At 41.5% G+C, this 15,681-nt stretch overlaps 2 protein-coding genes across 4 annotated transcripts in view; both read left to right on the forward strand.

Moving 5' to 3' along the window:
- Positions 1-8,677, forward strand: part of LOC126071871 (zinc finger protein 883-like) — a 231,011-nt gene extending 222,334 nt beyond the window's left edge. The window contains exons 3-5 of the mRNA XM_049876269.1: positions 4,915-5,041; positions 6,036-6,186; positions 6,535-8,677. Of these exons, the coding sequence (XP_049732226.1) occupies positions 4,915-5,041; positions 6,036-6,186; positions 6,535-8,176 (1,920 nt within the window). The 3' untranslated portion in view covers positions 8,177-8,677. The remainder of the gene's footprint in view (positions 1-4,914; positions 5,042-6,035; positions 6,187-6,534) is intronic.
- Positions 1-15,681, forward strand: part of LOC126071869 (zinc finger protein 883-like) — a 79,382-nt gene that overhangs the window by 18,639 nt on the left and 45,062 nt on the right. Inside the window, exon 1 of one of the 3 annotated variants that reach the window (XM_049876266.1) lies at positions 15,261-15,309. The exons of the other annotated variants lie outside the window; for them this stretch is intronic. The gene's annotated coding sequence lies outside the window, so the exon portion shown is untranslated. Of the gene's footprint in view, positions 1-15,260; positions 15,310-15,681 lie in introns of those variants that run through there. 3 annotated transcript variants of the gene reach the window in all.

The raw sequence follows: 15,681 nt of genomic DNA on the forward strand, positions 1-15,681 counted from the left end.
TTATTGGCCATATTCAGTCTTTTGCAAATTCCATGAAATAACATTCTTCATTAATGTCACATTGTTGTTCATTTATGGTATTTCCTTTTGATTTTTGTCAGACTTTTTATTATTCTAGTCACATTAGCCATCTGTTCTTGTATGTGGTCTACTTTCTCCTCCTTATTATATAAATCACAGTTGTTTTCAGTGCCTAGTCTGGTAATTCTAAATTCTCTGTCATATCTGAGTCTGGTTCTCATGCTTCCTTTGTCTCTTCAAACTGTGCTCTTTGTCTTATAGTTTGCCTTTTAATTTTTTGTTGAAAGATAGAAAGATGGATATGATGTATTGGGTAAAAGAAACTGGTGAATTGAGCTTCAGCGTGCTGTTTTATGTTTATGTGGCAAGAATTTGACCGTGTTTGTTGTAGCTGTAAATGTGTGAGAGGCTAATATTTCCTCTTTTTTTTTTTTTTCTTCTCTCACCTTTGGGCTTTTCTACAGTTTTTTCTTAAATAGAATCTTAACCTAAATTTCTTTTACTTTAATCTCTTTTTACTATACAGAAGCCCCATTTATGTGGCAGTGTACGTGTGTAGGGAAAGGAGGCAGTCTATAGTCCTATGATTGGATTTCAGTCCTTTAGTGAGTGTGATCTTCTTGATTGGCACCTTCACAACAGCTTTACAGCTCTCCTACTCCTCTCTTAAATGAGACCGAAATGCTAGATGGAATTAGAGTTCAGTCTTTCCTTCCCCCATATCATTTAGACTAATGTTAAAACCCCAGTTGGTTATATATCTGGTGAAATAGTTACCTTTGTAGGCAACCTTTTTAAAGGAGCACAGTGCTTTGGTCTTATTTCTAAAGGGCTCTCCCTACTGGAAGCATGAGGGGATTTTTCTCTAGTCATCAGAATAAGAACCTGGTAGGACTCCTGGAGCTAAACCTTAGGAAACTGACGGGACCTCCCTGACTGGGCCCCCTGGTGTTTTTAACACTAAAGGAGATTTAGAGTGTGTCTCGTGATATTAGTCAATTCATTTTAAGTTTTTCTGCCCAAGTACTGGCATCAGCAGCAGCTTCTCCTACATAGCTTTTGCTTGTGTAAAGTGTCATTCTCCGTATTTACCTCTGTGTCCAATTTTGGGGGAAGCATTTTGTGCTATGACTTCAGTTCTCAGATGGATATGAGAATAATTGTTGATTTTCATTTTGTTTAGTGTTTTTCTTGTAGCGAAGACAGGAGTAATGACTTCCAAGCCCCATGCCAGACCGTGAATGTAGTCTGTTTTTTCCTATCATTCTGTTACAATCGTATCATTAGTAAGTCTTTATTTTCATGTTTCTCTCTTTATATTCTTCATTTATGCTGCTTTTAATTTTGTAGTGTCCCAGTTTACATTTAGCCTATTGCTAATGAGCCAGTTTTTCTTTTCTTGGAATGAGGTGTGTTTCTTCTGCTAGGCATGAAGCCCACTGGAGCCCTTCGGATCCTGTGCCTCTACATTGGGACTTACTGAAGTGGGCAAACTTCTGAAATCTATATTGTATATTTACTGTCCGCAGTCACAGTGTTTATGATCTATGAACATTCAAATATTTGTTTTCTTCACTGCTCTATCTGCTGTGCCTGCACGAAGTAGGCTCTGTGTAAATTTTATCTAAAGTACTTTTATTAAATGAAGGAGCTGGAGATAAGTACCTTAAGCAAGTATTATGCCTGAGAAACAGAATTTTGCGGGGAGAAAGATCTAAAGGTTGTCTGAATTGAGGATGTTTCCGCTTTCTCCTTGTGGTAGTGCATAGTCAGGGTCTAGGTCGTTTATATTTTTATTATAGAGAAGTAGCCAGAATAGCAAGAAAACTGTATGCATATGAACAGAAGTGGAGTTGTGAAGAATTAGGCATCAAATACAAATGGAGACTGCGTTCTGACCCTGGCTTATCCATATTCTAATTGGGCGCCTTGGAGCTTATGATAAATTGTTTTCTCTCAAGTTTCCTTAAATAGCCAGGAACCTGTTGCAAATCATGCATGTTTAATACTTTAACCTTACCTGGTGAGTCATGGTGTTTCAAAAACCTTTCACATATTGTAGTTGCTTAATAAATTGAACATTTTATCGATAATACATATCGTACTGATGTGTGATTGTATGTGTCAGCAAAAAAGAGGAACACCCTCAAAGAGATAGATTGGCACAATGGCTTCAATAACGTGATCAAAGACCACAACCTTCGGTATGGATTACCCGTCAACATAGAAGAAAAGTCCTGACAACTGGACCCACAAGTAACATTGTGATAAAAGGAGAAAAGATTGACGTTGTCAGGAATTACATTTTATTTGTATTCACAATCAACTCCCATGGAAGCAGTGGTCAACAAATCAGACATTTCATTTCATTGGGCAAATCTGCTACAAAAGACCTCTTTCAAGTCTTAAAAAGCGAAGATGTCATCTTGAAGACTAAGGTTGCCTGTCCCAAGCCTTGGTGTTTTCAGTGGCTTTATAGGTATGTGCATGCTGCGCAGTGAGTAAGAAAGCACAAAGAAGAACTGATGTTTTTGAATTACAGTGTTGGCAAAGAACGTTGAAAATACCATGAACTGCCAGAAGAATAAACACATCCGTCTTGGAAGATGTACAGTAAGAATGCTCATTGGAAGCAAGATGGCGAGACTTTGTCTCACATACTTTGACTACGTTATCAGGAGGGACCAATCCCTGGAGAAGGACATCATGCTTGCTAAAATAGAGGGTCAGCAAAAAAGAGGAAGACCCTCAACAAGATGGACTCACACAGTGTGCAACAACGGGCTCAAGTGTAACAGCGATTGTGAGGATGGCCCAGGACTGGGCAGCATTTCATTCTGTGGTACATAAAGTTGGTATGAGTCGGAACCTACTTGATGGCACCTACAACAATTACACGTGTTAGTATTTTTGATGACTGTGAAACGCATAACGTGGTTCTCTGCAATGGAGGAAACTTTCGGGTTTTGTCTGAGGATGGAAACTTGTTTTATCACCATCATAACAAGAATGCCTGGAGATGACAAAGGCAGCTCCCATCACCTACTTCCCTGGCAGGAAGAGCCTTCCTGTCGTGTAGTTTCTCAGCTGTTCAGTTTTAACATTGGAAGTGTCACAGAGTAGCCTTTGTCTCCTTATCCTCATGTGAAATCCAATTTGTTTCTCACAGTCTGATCCGTAGTTTCACCTTACAGTTCGGGTGGTTCCAGACATCAGCGTTCAAGTAATCATGCACTCATGTGCCTTTTATGGTCTGCCAGTGTAAAAAATTTTGAAGTAGAACCTCCACAACATAGGTATGTAAGTTTCTTAAAATTCAAGGTCAGATTAACTGGTAAACCATGTGCAATTTAATTAACTTCCTTACAAAATGGAGATCTTACCCTATTCTTCAATGTCACTGAATACAAGGGCACGTTGTTAATCCCTTTGCAGATATAGGGGTTGTAAAAATGGCTTGGGGGCAGTGTCTGAATTCCTCCAACCCCACAAAGGGAATGGAGAACTAAGATCAACAGCCCAAGGCTGATTACTATGAGGTGGAGATCAGACAAGCCTCCTTTCTCTGCCATCCTTACTGTCTCTGACACTAATTGTGTCTCCCACAACACTATCTACTGGGTTTGATATTTCACTGCAGTGGCCACACACAACTCAAAGACCATGCTCCCGGTTATGGGGTCCATTATAAGGGAACTAGCAGTTGTTACAATTCAGGCTCAGGAATACTCAGGACACAGTCCTTCCGTCAGGAGAGCCTCTCATCACGCCTCTCCCTGGCCCTCAGTCTCTGCCCAAAGGCACTCAGCTTTCTCTCTCTTGGGTCAGGAAGCCCAATGCATGGTATCCTGCTGCTGGATCTCTCCTGCTGGTCTCTCCTTGCTTGGCGGTAGTGGGCTCCTCTCTTTGCTCTTGAATTGGTTCTCTTTAATGCAGAATTGGCCAGTTCTGCATTAAAGAGGGAGGCCACAATTACCCTATCACACAGTCACCTGGGTGGGAGTTACAAGACTGTGGCTAGAAAGGCCAGGCGCAAAACTAATTAATTGACTGCAGGGGTTTTTGTCATCTTAATAATTAGAGCGTGTTTGTGTGAGTTTCTGGGTATACGTTTGTTCTCTAGAGTGGTCACTCATAATTGGATGAAAAGTTTGACAGTTGTGTGGAGATCCTGAATTTCATGTCCTCTCTCTCTCACCTGAGCTCTGGTAACTTTTCAATCCCCTTTTCTATTTCCATGAAAGAGTCAGAGAGGGTGACAGTGCAGCTGTCGAGGTGTTGAAAAATGAGTAACAAACATTTAAAAAATACAATTCTTAGAATTTTCACCTTTTGGCAGGTGGTCTCATCACCTTCTGTTGACCTGAGTTAGCAGTTTTTTGGTAGACATCTCAAGACTGGTGAGGAACGCAAGGAAAAAACAACCATCTGTCAGTGTTTCCTAGATGTTAGTATCTCACGCTGCTTCTTGTTTTGTTGATTGTTCTGGTGGGTCTTATGGAAGGTGGCAAAATTGTTTTTTTCCACAGAGAGGTGATGATCTGAATGTGGAAATAGGTCTTTCATCTGTAGAGGATTTCTCTCCCTTCTGCTTTAGTTCTGGAACAAAAATATAGAGCAACGAGACGGTATTTAGTCAGTGTCAAACTGTGGACAGAAAAGTTCAGTGTTTTAGAATATTGTTAAATCCATGATATAGGATGCCAAGAGTCAGGATGTAAATGTAGAGGGCAGAAGGAAGAGCCTGATGGCCAAACTCCAGAGTAGAACACAGAAACATACGTGACCTTTCTGTGAATTCTCTGGTCCCCTGCACTGATAATCTCGCTTGAGCTTTCACACACATTGTGGAAGACAATACCTTGCTGATCCAGAACATGTGGAATATTTTAGGATTCAGTGGTGTTTGAGGATGTGGCCGTGGACTTTACGCAGGAAGAATGGGCATTGCTGGATTTTGCTCAGAGGAAACTCTACAGAGACGTGATGATGGAAACCTTCAGAAATCTAGCCTCGATTGGTAAGGAGGATTTCAGTTTTTTTATTTTCATGAGTAAATGAAAATATTGTACTCACGGACCTTGTTTGAGGCTTTGGGTTGAGGAATGGGAATACATTGGAACACCTGGCAAAACGTTCACTGCCGTCATGGAGCTTAGTCTCAAGTGTGTTTCCCCTAAATGCAGAAATCTATATATTAAACCGAGTTTGTATTTTTCATCTGTTTAAATGCCTTGAGGGTCTTTAAGTGTTGTAAATGTGTGTGTTGGCTTCAGGGGTCATTTTGGGCACAGATTTGTGGATTGGTACCTCATTAGAATTTTACTGTATTTATTACAAATTCGATATTATTGTCTGCAGATAAACTCATAACAATCCATCTATAGAGACTCCAGAAGCCAAAGTATTGGCCCAATATCAGGGAAATTTTGCTTTCCACTGTCTTCCCTCGTGATCTGCCTTTCCCCATGAACACCATGTCACTCATACGCAGCTCTTCCAGGGAAACATCTAAGGATAGTTGAGTTAGTCCTTCCTTATTCAGAGTCATGGTGTCAGGATGTTCTAGGAATGTAAGAATCCTTCGAAGGATGAACCCTGCATGGAGGGAATTATATTTGAATAAGTCAGTTTGAAAAAGTAGTGGTTTGAGGAGGCTACTTCCACATACACCCGAGCTTATTATTATTAGTTTCCCCTTCCGTGAGTCCTCTCACACTGTGTACATAAAACAGATCTTCCCCATTTTTCTTCTAACATTAGCATTCCACGAATGCATTGTTTCCGGTACCTTTCTACTGTGCTTTCCAGATAATACCCTTTGTGACACTGTCATTTTCAATCATCAAGAAGTAATTTTTTAATAAGTTGCTTACCCTTTTGACCATTGACAAAGTCCTAGAACACCCATATGCCTCAAAGTCTTTCTTTGCTCACCGCTACCCTGTTCCTCATAAAAGCTCCTTACCATTCTGTTATATGTTGTGAAACTGCACTTCAAATTGTTGAATCAGTTCCTCAACAGGCTGATAAAGGACAAGTGATGTCCAGTGACCATTTAACAATGCGATTCCTGAAGGATAATTCCTGGTGCAGCATGTTAGGAGAAACTTGTGAATTCCATGGCATTGAAGAGCAGTGTAACAACCAAGGGAGGCATGTGAGGTGAGTGTCATTCGCATGAATATGAACAGCGCCTTACCAGAGTGTCTTGACATATTATGACATTTATGTGTGTGTGTATAAATCTAACTCTAAAATTGTGTTTACATAATATCCTGACACTACATTCTCATAAATATGAATGAGATATTATTTGAAACATACTTGTGTGCAAATACTAGTTTCATTATGTAGAAAAAAATGTGAGTGTAATGTAATTAACTTCTAGTTAATGATATAAGCTATTCAACGTGAGATGATTCAGTGCAGAGATATACACATTTACTGTTTATTTTAATTATTTTCTGATAACAAACTTAATTCAGGCAACATTCTGTCCCTTTTTGACAGATGGCATATAGATGAGAACCTCCATGAAAGTAAAGAATGGAAAGAAAAGGAAGGGAAAGAAGGTAATCAGTCTGGAAAACCTTTCAGCAAGACTGCATGTCTTACCAGGCTCAAAAGAACTCTTCCTAGAGAAAATCTTTGTAAATGGTGTGAGTATGGAAAAGCTTTCAAGTATCATTCTTCACTTAAACATCACATCAGGTCTAATCCTGGATGCGATACCTATCAGTGTAACAAATGTGGAGTGGCCTGTAGTTGTTCCTCTTACCTAAACACTCATGGAAAAACTCTTCCTGTAAAGAACGTTTCTAAATGTAAGGAATGTGGGATCCCTTGTAGTTGTTCCTCATTCAATACACATGAAAAAACTCAAAGTAGAGATAGACCTAATGAATGTAAGGAAATTGAGAAAGCCTTTGGTCAGTTCTCAGCCCTCACTGAACAGAAAAAAATTCAAAGTGGAAGGCAACACTATGATCCTAACGAAGATATGAATACCTTTACTTCTACCTCATCTCTCAGTAAACATATTAATATGGACAGTGGCGAGAGGCCTCATGAATGTAAGGAATGTGGGAAAGCATTTAGTAAGTCCTCAAAGCTGACTGCCAATTTAAGAACTCACAATGGAGTAAAGGCTGATGAATGTAAGGACTGTGGGAAAGCCTGTAGTTGTGCCTCACGCCTCAGTGCACATGTCAAAACTCACAGTGGTGAGAGGCCTTATAAATGTAAGGAATGTGGGAAAGCCTTTAGTTGTTCCTCATCCCTTACAACACATACAAGGAGTCACAGTGGAGAAAGGCCATACGAATGTAAGGATTGTGGAAAAGCCTTTAGGCAGTCCTCAAACCTATTGAATCATGTAAGAACTCACAGGGGTGAGCGGCCTTATGAATGTAAGGAATGTGGGAGAGCCTTTAGCCAGTCCTCACACCTGATTAATCATATAAGAACTCACAGTGGAGAACGACTTTATGAATGTAAGGAATGTCCAAAAACCTTTAGCCGATCCTCGCACCTGATCAACCATATAAGAACTCACAGTGGAGAGCGGCCTTACGATTGTAAGAAATGTGGAAAATCTTTTTGTGATTTCTCAAGCTTCACTAGACATATAAGAACTCACAGTGGAGAGAGGCCTTACAAATGTAAGGAATGTGGAAAGGCCTTTACACAGTCCTCATCTCTCACTCAACATAAAAGAACTCACAGTGGAGAGCGACCTTATGAATGTAAGGAATGTGGGAAAGCATTTAGTCGGGTCTCAAACCTCATCAGACATATAAAAACTCACAGTGGAGAGAGACCATATGAATGTAAGGAATGTGGGAAAGCCTTTATTTGTGCCTCACACCTCACTATACATTTAAGAACTCACAGTGGAGAGAGACCTTACAAATGTAAGCAGTGTGGGAAAGCATTTACTTGTGCCTCATCTCTCACAATACATAGAAGAACTCACAGTGGAGACAGGCCTTACGAATGTAAGGAATGTGGGAAAGCCTTTAGTTGTTCCTCATCCCTCACAACACATACAAGAACTCACAGCGGAGAGAGGCCTTACAAATGTAAGGATTGTGGAAAAGCCTTTAGGCAGTCCTCAAACCTACTGAATCATATAAGAACTCATACTGGTTAACAGCCTTACGAATTTAAGGAATGTGGGAGACCTATAGCCAGTCCTCACACCAGAACAATCATATAAGAACTCACAGCGGAGAACGGCTTTATGAACGTAAGGAATGAGGGAAATCCTTTAGGCATGCCTTCTGTTTCGCTTATGATACAAGAACTCACAGTGGAGAAAGGCGCTATGAATGCAAGGAATGAGGGAACATCTTCATTTCTCTGTCTCTGCCACTTGAAAACATGAGAAATTTCATTGAGGAGAAATATATATTGCACAAATGACCAGCCCTATGAATGTCAAAGAAATGGGGTCCTTTGGAGTGTGTTCTTCCTTCATACCTCTGTAACACCTGACACACTGTAGAGACTCTGGGACTAGAAGCAAAGAACATCTTCATTTGTAGCACATGACTTTGGATGAGTATCAAAATATAATTTGGTTCTGTTATACTAAAATTGCTTTTAGTACTAAATCTCATCAACCCTTGCTGTGTAGACTTTTGTGGTTTCTTTTTATTCCACTATGTTTTTAACGTTTTTATTACTTTTCACTTTATAAAGCAATATGTTCTTGATGGGAAAAAATTGGATATTAACAGAAATTTGGAATGAAAAGCAGAACTCACTTATAATTCCACCACTCATTATTTTGGGTATTTTAATCTGTTTTATACATACAGCAGTCATTTCTTAAAGAATCTGCACTATACATTGTGTGTAATGTTGTATTAAATTTTTTTTCATTGCTTTTTTTAATCTTCCACAACTGTTACGATCCTTACTTTACTAATGGGAAAACTGCACAGAAAATTTTAACCCACATCCCACCATCTCACAAAAATGTCCCTCTCAGATCTGCTGTGAGCAGCCATTCAGTTGAAAAGGAGTATCCTTGGGGGTGTGGTCCTCATCAAATATAACTGGACTCTCTGGCGAGGCTCCTGGACCTTGGTCACTCTACATCATGCATCTGGCCCCCGTTCCTCTGACCTCTGGTTCTTGGGACTTAAGCTAGCAGTTTACCTGACATCTTGCCTGCCGATCTTGGGATCTGTCAATCTTTGCAGCCTGTGAACAAAAGCACTGCTGTCTGACCTACGGATCTTGGGCTCACCAGCCCCTGTGGCTACATGAATCAGGAGAAGCCCCCAGCCTGACCCATGGATTTGGGTCCATTTGGTCCTCTACAACTACTTGTGCCCTTTCCTTTATATAAAATGTCTCTACATAGATATTTATACACTTCACTGGTTTTGCTTCTCTTAAAAAAAAAAAAAAAACGCCCATCTCAAGTGGTATTGTGAGAATGAGAATTTTCATTGGAGGAGGGCTCACATTGAAGATACATGGAGATGGTGGACCTGCACAGACCCACAGCCTAATCTAGATGCAGTGGAACTTGTGTCAGACTCAACAGAACTAGTATTTGAAAGTCCTAGTGTTGGGAATTTTGTGGTTCAAGGAGAGTACACTAGGCAAGGAGTTGAGGCTGTAGTTGCTGAACTGGGCTGGACTGGTGGCTGTTTCTCCACTTGGGGTGCACATCTCCTTTAAGACCTAGAGGTTTATACCGAGCTCCTCTGCCCCACAGTTAACTGAGATCTTCTTCCTTGACTTCTCATGTAAGGAGTTTGGGAAATGGTGGCCGTAGGTAGCAAAAGCCTTCAAATTAGGCCTCCCATTGGCCCAAATGCCCTTTCAGAATCATTTTTTTGGAAATCCTTAGGCAACATAATGTACTTTGATAATAGTGCTACGTTGTGGAAATAGTGAAACAAGAGAAACGGTGTCAGAGTCCAGTGGGAAGGGAGTTTTTAGATAAATGCCTGGCTACATGTCAAAGTGTTGTACTGCACTAGATGAATTTCTTCAGAAAAATTCAGTCCACAGAGGTAAAGCACTCATAGTTGAACATGTGGTACACTGGGTATAAGATGTTGTGTACGTGATGGCCATTTTATGCAAAATGTATATGTACAGACAAATCACCTTGTAGAGATCTGTCCTAAAGGTGACACTAAGTAATTTCCTTAGTCATATAACTAGCACCACAATGAAAATATAAAACAGCTCCATCTCTCATCCAAAAAATTGCTGGTGTTCCCACTTCTCAGTCATGAATCTCTGACACTTGTGCATATACACGTCGCACTGTATGTGTGTTTTAGATTCTGGGCCCTGTATTTAGTGTGAATGGATTTCATATTCATCCATGTAGATGAACTTACGGACAGTTTGTTCTTTTTTACTACTTTATAGTATGTTTAGCCCTACCACAGTTTGTATATTCATCAGGTTAAGAGTATTTGAATTTCCACTTTTCAGTTCTTTGACTTTTTAAATAAAACTGATATAAAACGTTCACGCAATGAGTTTATATAAACATAAAGTTTCATTTTTCTCATGTCCCTATGAGTGGAATTGGTGTGTTACGGTAAGTGTATGATTACCTTAATAAGAAACATCCCATCTGTTTTTCAGAGGGGCTGTACCACTTTATATTCAGCCAGCAGTGTATAATTCCAGTTGCTGCTGGGAACTGGAGAGTCTACTTCTAGAGCCATAAAACACACTTCTCTTTGCCTCTGTTTTCAGAGGAGGGATTTGGGTTGGCTGCTCACCTGATAAGCATTCCCACATTTGTGAGGATAGTACATGGAAGGTAGCACCTGGATTAGTCCCTTCCTCCTGCAGTGTCCTTCATTGTCCCCCATACACTGGTAACTGGCAGGAGAGAAATAACAATGCACAGCTCCTTTATCACAGATCAGGCAAAAATGGGGTATCTGTAGCAGAAGCAATACATTGACAACCAGGACGATGCTAAATACGTGGCTTTTTGTTTTCTCAGTCTTTTGTCAGTGATAAACCAGCTCCCAGCAACGCCAGAGGTTCTGTTTTGGTGCCCAACCTGTTCCCCCTTCCCATGGGAACTTAAAGTGTCCGTCTCTGTGCCTGTTTTCCTCTCCTACTGACTCTAAATATCTTCTCTGACACCAATGCACTGAAAACGTAACTCTTCCAACTCCAACCGACTGAAGCAACGGCTGATCTGACAAGTGAAAGGGCACAGTTCTAGAATGCCCCATGTGCCCAAGATTATAGACACCCACTAAAATTTAGGGGCTCCTGGAGTCACCCAGGCGTCCAACTCACTGGCTGAAATTTAGTTGTTTCCCTACCCCCTTAAGTTCAATAATTTGCCAAAATGATGCAGAATGTAAGAAGAACTGTACTTACAGTTTTAACATAGCAAAAGGATACAAATGAGGACGAGCATAAAGCAGAACTGCACGCGGTGAGGTCTGGCAGAATGTAGATGCAGTGTTCCCGTGTCTCATGCGTGCCTACTTCCCTCCTCCCATCTATGCGTTTGCCTCAAAGATACAGAGGGTTCCAGACCACAGCAAGAAAGAAAATACTGCAATAAAGTGAGTCACGCAAATTTTTTCCCCAGTGCGTGTGAAGATTAGGTTTACACTATACTGTAGTCTGTACAATACCATTAAGCTTAAGAAGAAACAATGTGCATACCTTAGTGAAGACATACATTATCGCTAACAAATGTTCACCATCATCCGAGCCTTCACAGTGTTGTAGTCTTTTTTGCCGTTATAGGTTGTTGCCGCAGTGTTGATGGCTGCTGAATGATCAGGGTAGTGGTTCCTGAAGCTTGCGGTGGCCGTGGCAATTACTTAGAATAAGACAACAGTGAAGTTTGCCACATCAGTTGACTTTTTCTTTCACAAAAGATTTCTCTATAGAATGCGATCCTGTTTGATAGCATTTTTACCCACAGTAGAACTTCTTTCAAAATTGGAGCCAGTCCTCTAAAACCCTGCAGCTGCTTTAACAACTAAGTTTATATGATATTCTAAATCCTTTGTTATCATTTCAACAGTGTTCACAGTATCTTCACCAGAGTAGATTCTACCTCAAAAAACTTCTTTCTTCATCCATAAAAAGCTACTTTTCATCTGCAAAAGTATTCTCATGACATTTCAGCAATTCAGTCACATCTTCAGGCTCCACTTCTAACTTTAGTTCTCTTGCTATTTCCACCACAAGTACAGCTACTTTCTCCATTCAAGTCTTGAACCCCTCGAAGTCATCCATGAGGGTTGGAATCAGCTTCTTCCAAACTCCTGTTATTGTTGATATTTTGATCTCGTCCCATTAATCAGGACTGTTATAAATGGCATCTAGAATGGAGCTTTCTTTCCCAAAGGTTTATAGTGTTGCCCACATCCATCAGAGCAATCGCTGTCGATGGCAGCTATAGCCTTACAAAATCTGTCAGTAAAATGTAAACGCTGGAATTAACTCCTTGGTCTACAGGCTGCAGAATGGATGTGTGCTAGCAGGCGTGAAAACAACATTGATCTCGTACCTCTCCATCAGAGCTCTCGAGTGACCAGGTGCATTGTGAATGAGAGTAATATTTTCAAAAGAATCTTTTTCTAAACAGTAGGTCTCAACAATGACCTTAGGATACTCAGTAAACCATGTTGTAAGTAGATGAGCTGTCATACAGGCTTTGTTCCATGTGTAGAACACAGGCAGGGTAGATGTAGTATAATTGTTAAGGGCCCTAGGATTTTCAGAATAGTAAAAGAGCATTGGTTTCAAGTTAAAGTCAACAATGGCATTAGCCCCTAATAAGAGAGTCACCCTGTCCTTTGAAGCCAGGCATTGACTTCTGTCAACCTATGAAAGTCCTAGATAGCATCTTCCAATATGAGACCGTTTCATCTTTCTTGAAAATCTGTTGTTTACTGTGCCTACTTTTGTCACTTAGCTAGCTCTTCTGGGTAGCTTGCTGCAGCTCCTCCATCAGCTCTTCCTCACCCAGCACTTGTACGTTGTAGAGACAGCTTCTTTCCTTCATAAACCAACGTCTGTTAGGGTCAGACTTTTCTTCTGCAGCCAACTCATATCTCTCTTAGCCTTCATAGAATTGAGGAGAGTTAGGGATTTGCTCTGGATTAGGCTTTGGCTTAAGGGAATATCGTTGCTGGTTTGATCTCTCCAGACCACTAAAACGTTCTGCACATCAGTAAAAAGGCTGTTTTGCTTTCTTAATCATGTGTACGCTGGAGTAGAACTTGTAATTTCCTTGAAGAACTTTGCCTTTGCATTCACAACTTGGCTGCTTGGTGCAAGAGGTCTTTCTTTAGGTCTGCCTCGGCTTAATCATTTTTAGTTTTTGATCTAAAGAACAGAGACATTCAATTTTTCCTTTCAGTTGAACACTTACAGGAATTGTTTTAAGTGCCATTGAGTCAGTTCCAACTCACAGCGATCCTATGTACAAGAGAACTAAACACTGCCCTGTCTTGAGCCATCCTCATAATTGTTACTGTGCTTGAGCCCATTGTTGCAAGCCTCTGCCTCAGTCTGTCTCGTCGAGGGTCTTTTCTTTTTTTGTTGACCCTCTACCAAGCATGATGTCCTTCTCCAGGGATGGATCCTTTCTGATAAAGTCAAAAGTATGTGAGACGAATTCTCACCATCGTTGATTCTAATGAACATTTTGACTACTTTCTTAAGAGAGATTTTTTCGTTCCTCTGGCGGTCTGTGTTAAATTCAATATTCTTCTTCAACACCTTAATTCAAAGGCATCAATTCTTTGGTCTAACTTCGTCATGGTCCACGTTTCACATGTATAGGAGGCGATTCAAAAGACCACGGATTGGGTCAGGTGCACCTTAGTCTGTAAAGCGATATTTGCCTTTTAACACTTTAAAGATCGTTTGCAGCAGATTTGCCTGAACTATTTTAGTTTATGTAAGTATACATTGAGTGACTTACACCTCTGTGGTTTGAGGTCATTTGAGAAATATATATAACAGTTACATTGTCTCATTTTGGAAGGACATTAAGTGCTAGAGTATCCAAGTGAGTAAATGACAAGATCAGGGTTCAAAAGAAGACCTAGAGTGAGCCATGCTTTCTTATCTTAGCGCTAGTATTTGAGCATCCTTCAGGTGCCTGGGCCTCTAGTCTCTAGGTGTAAAAGGACCAAAAGCCAAGTCCTAACCCTCATGGGTATGGAAAGCAAAACATTCCGACAAATAATGCACGCAAATACTTAAACGCAGCATTCCTAACCAAAACCACCCAAGAACTCACTGCTGTTGAGGCCATTTCAACTCTTGGTGACCCTGTACGACACAGTAGAACTGCCCTGTAGGGTTTCCAAGGCTTACAGAAGCAGGCTGGCACATCTCTGTCCTGTGGAGTGGCTGGTAGGTCCGAACAGCTAATCTGTTGCTTAGCAGCCAAGTACTTTAATCACTGCACCACCAGGGCTCCACTAAAAGGTTGGCAAAGACGTCAGAAGTAAGGCCTGGCAATCTACTTCTGAAAGTTCACAGCCTTGAAAACACTATAGAGTGCAGTCATACCGTGCATATATGGGGTTGTATGTGTCAGTCTCAACTACTCAAGTGACCACAGGATGGAGAAACGGTCTGAGGCAAGATAGCCATCGCACTGAGCCCTGCTACCGGCATCTGGTCCTGCCACAGCGAGACTCAAGGCTCAACTGAGTCTTCCACGGAAGAAACTACCAGCTCCTCATATCCCAGCTGGAAGGAGAGCCCGCCCTTTGGTCTCCTCGAATGAGGGGACACGCCCCCCGGAAGTGGATATGCGCTTCCGGACGTACAGCCATTAGCCTGTGGCCACCCGACTGGCGTCTGTAGCTGCGTCTGAGCTTGGTTTTTGCCCATCTTGAGGCCCTGCCCAACCGTGCAGGAGCCGAGGGTCTGAAAAGGAAGGTGTGGGACAAGGGGCGCGCCCCCAACCCGGCAGAGGCACGGAGTCTCGGCTGCTCCTTCCTCCCGCGGCCGCTCCCGAGAGCCCGGCCGCCTCAGCCTACGCCAGTGTGGCCGCCGGCTCAGGGGCCGCCTGGAGGAGGTCGGTCCCTCCTGGAAGAAGCAGACCCAAGTGGGGTCAGGGTGCATTCGGTGGATCCTGTTTATCTGTTGTGCTCTACGCTTTAACAGTACCCAAAGCAACGTTTGTGTCCTTTCTCCAGAAGGAAAATCCTCTCTGTCGTTTGGGTCACAGAGACTCCAGCCAATACGTTGTCATCTTCGAAGAGACCTGGCTAACTTGGTGTGTTCCAACAAATTCCGGTGGGTAGAAATACTTTGTGGTTATCAGTTATTGAAGTTTGCTTGCCTCTGTTCTGGTGAAAACAAACGTTTTCGGAATTTTCAGGAGCACATGCATCTGATGTAAATAAGCGCATGTGGGTCGTAAAGTGTCCAAGTAAAAGTCTCATACTCAGGAGAAAACGTCAAGGATTTTGTTGAGGAATAGACAACTGGAGTTGGGTTATGCTGTGCAGGTCTGCAAAGCCCTCCCTCCAACATTAGGGGAAAGGGACTATATACAAAGATTTCAGGAACTTCCTGGCAGACTCTCTGGCTGATATTTTTAAAAATGGATCTAGTCAGTCCTAAAGCAATATAAAAGGAAGGTCACACAGTTATCTGTTTTAACGT

The sequence above is a fragment of the Elephas maximus genome, chromosome 3 (assembly GCF_024166365.1).
Source record: "Elephas maximus indicus isolate mEleMax1 chromosome 3, mEleMax1 primary haplotype, whole genome shotgun sequence".
Lineage (NCBI taxonomy): Eukaryota > Metazoa > Chordata > Mammalia > Proboscidea > Elephantidae > Elephas > Elephas maximus.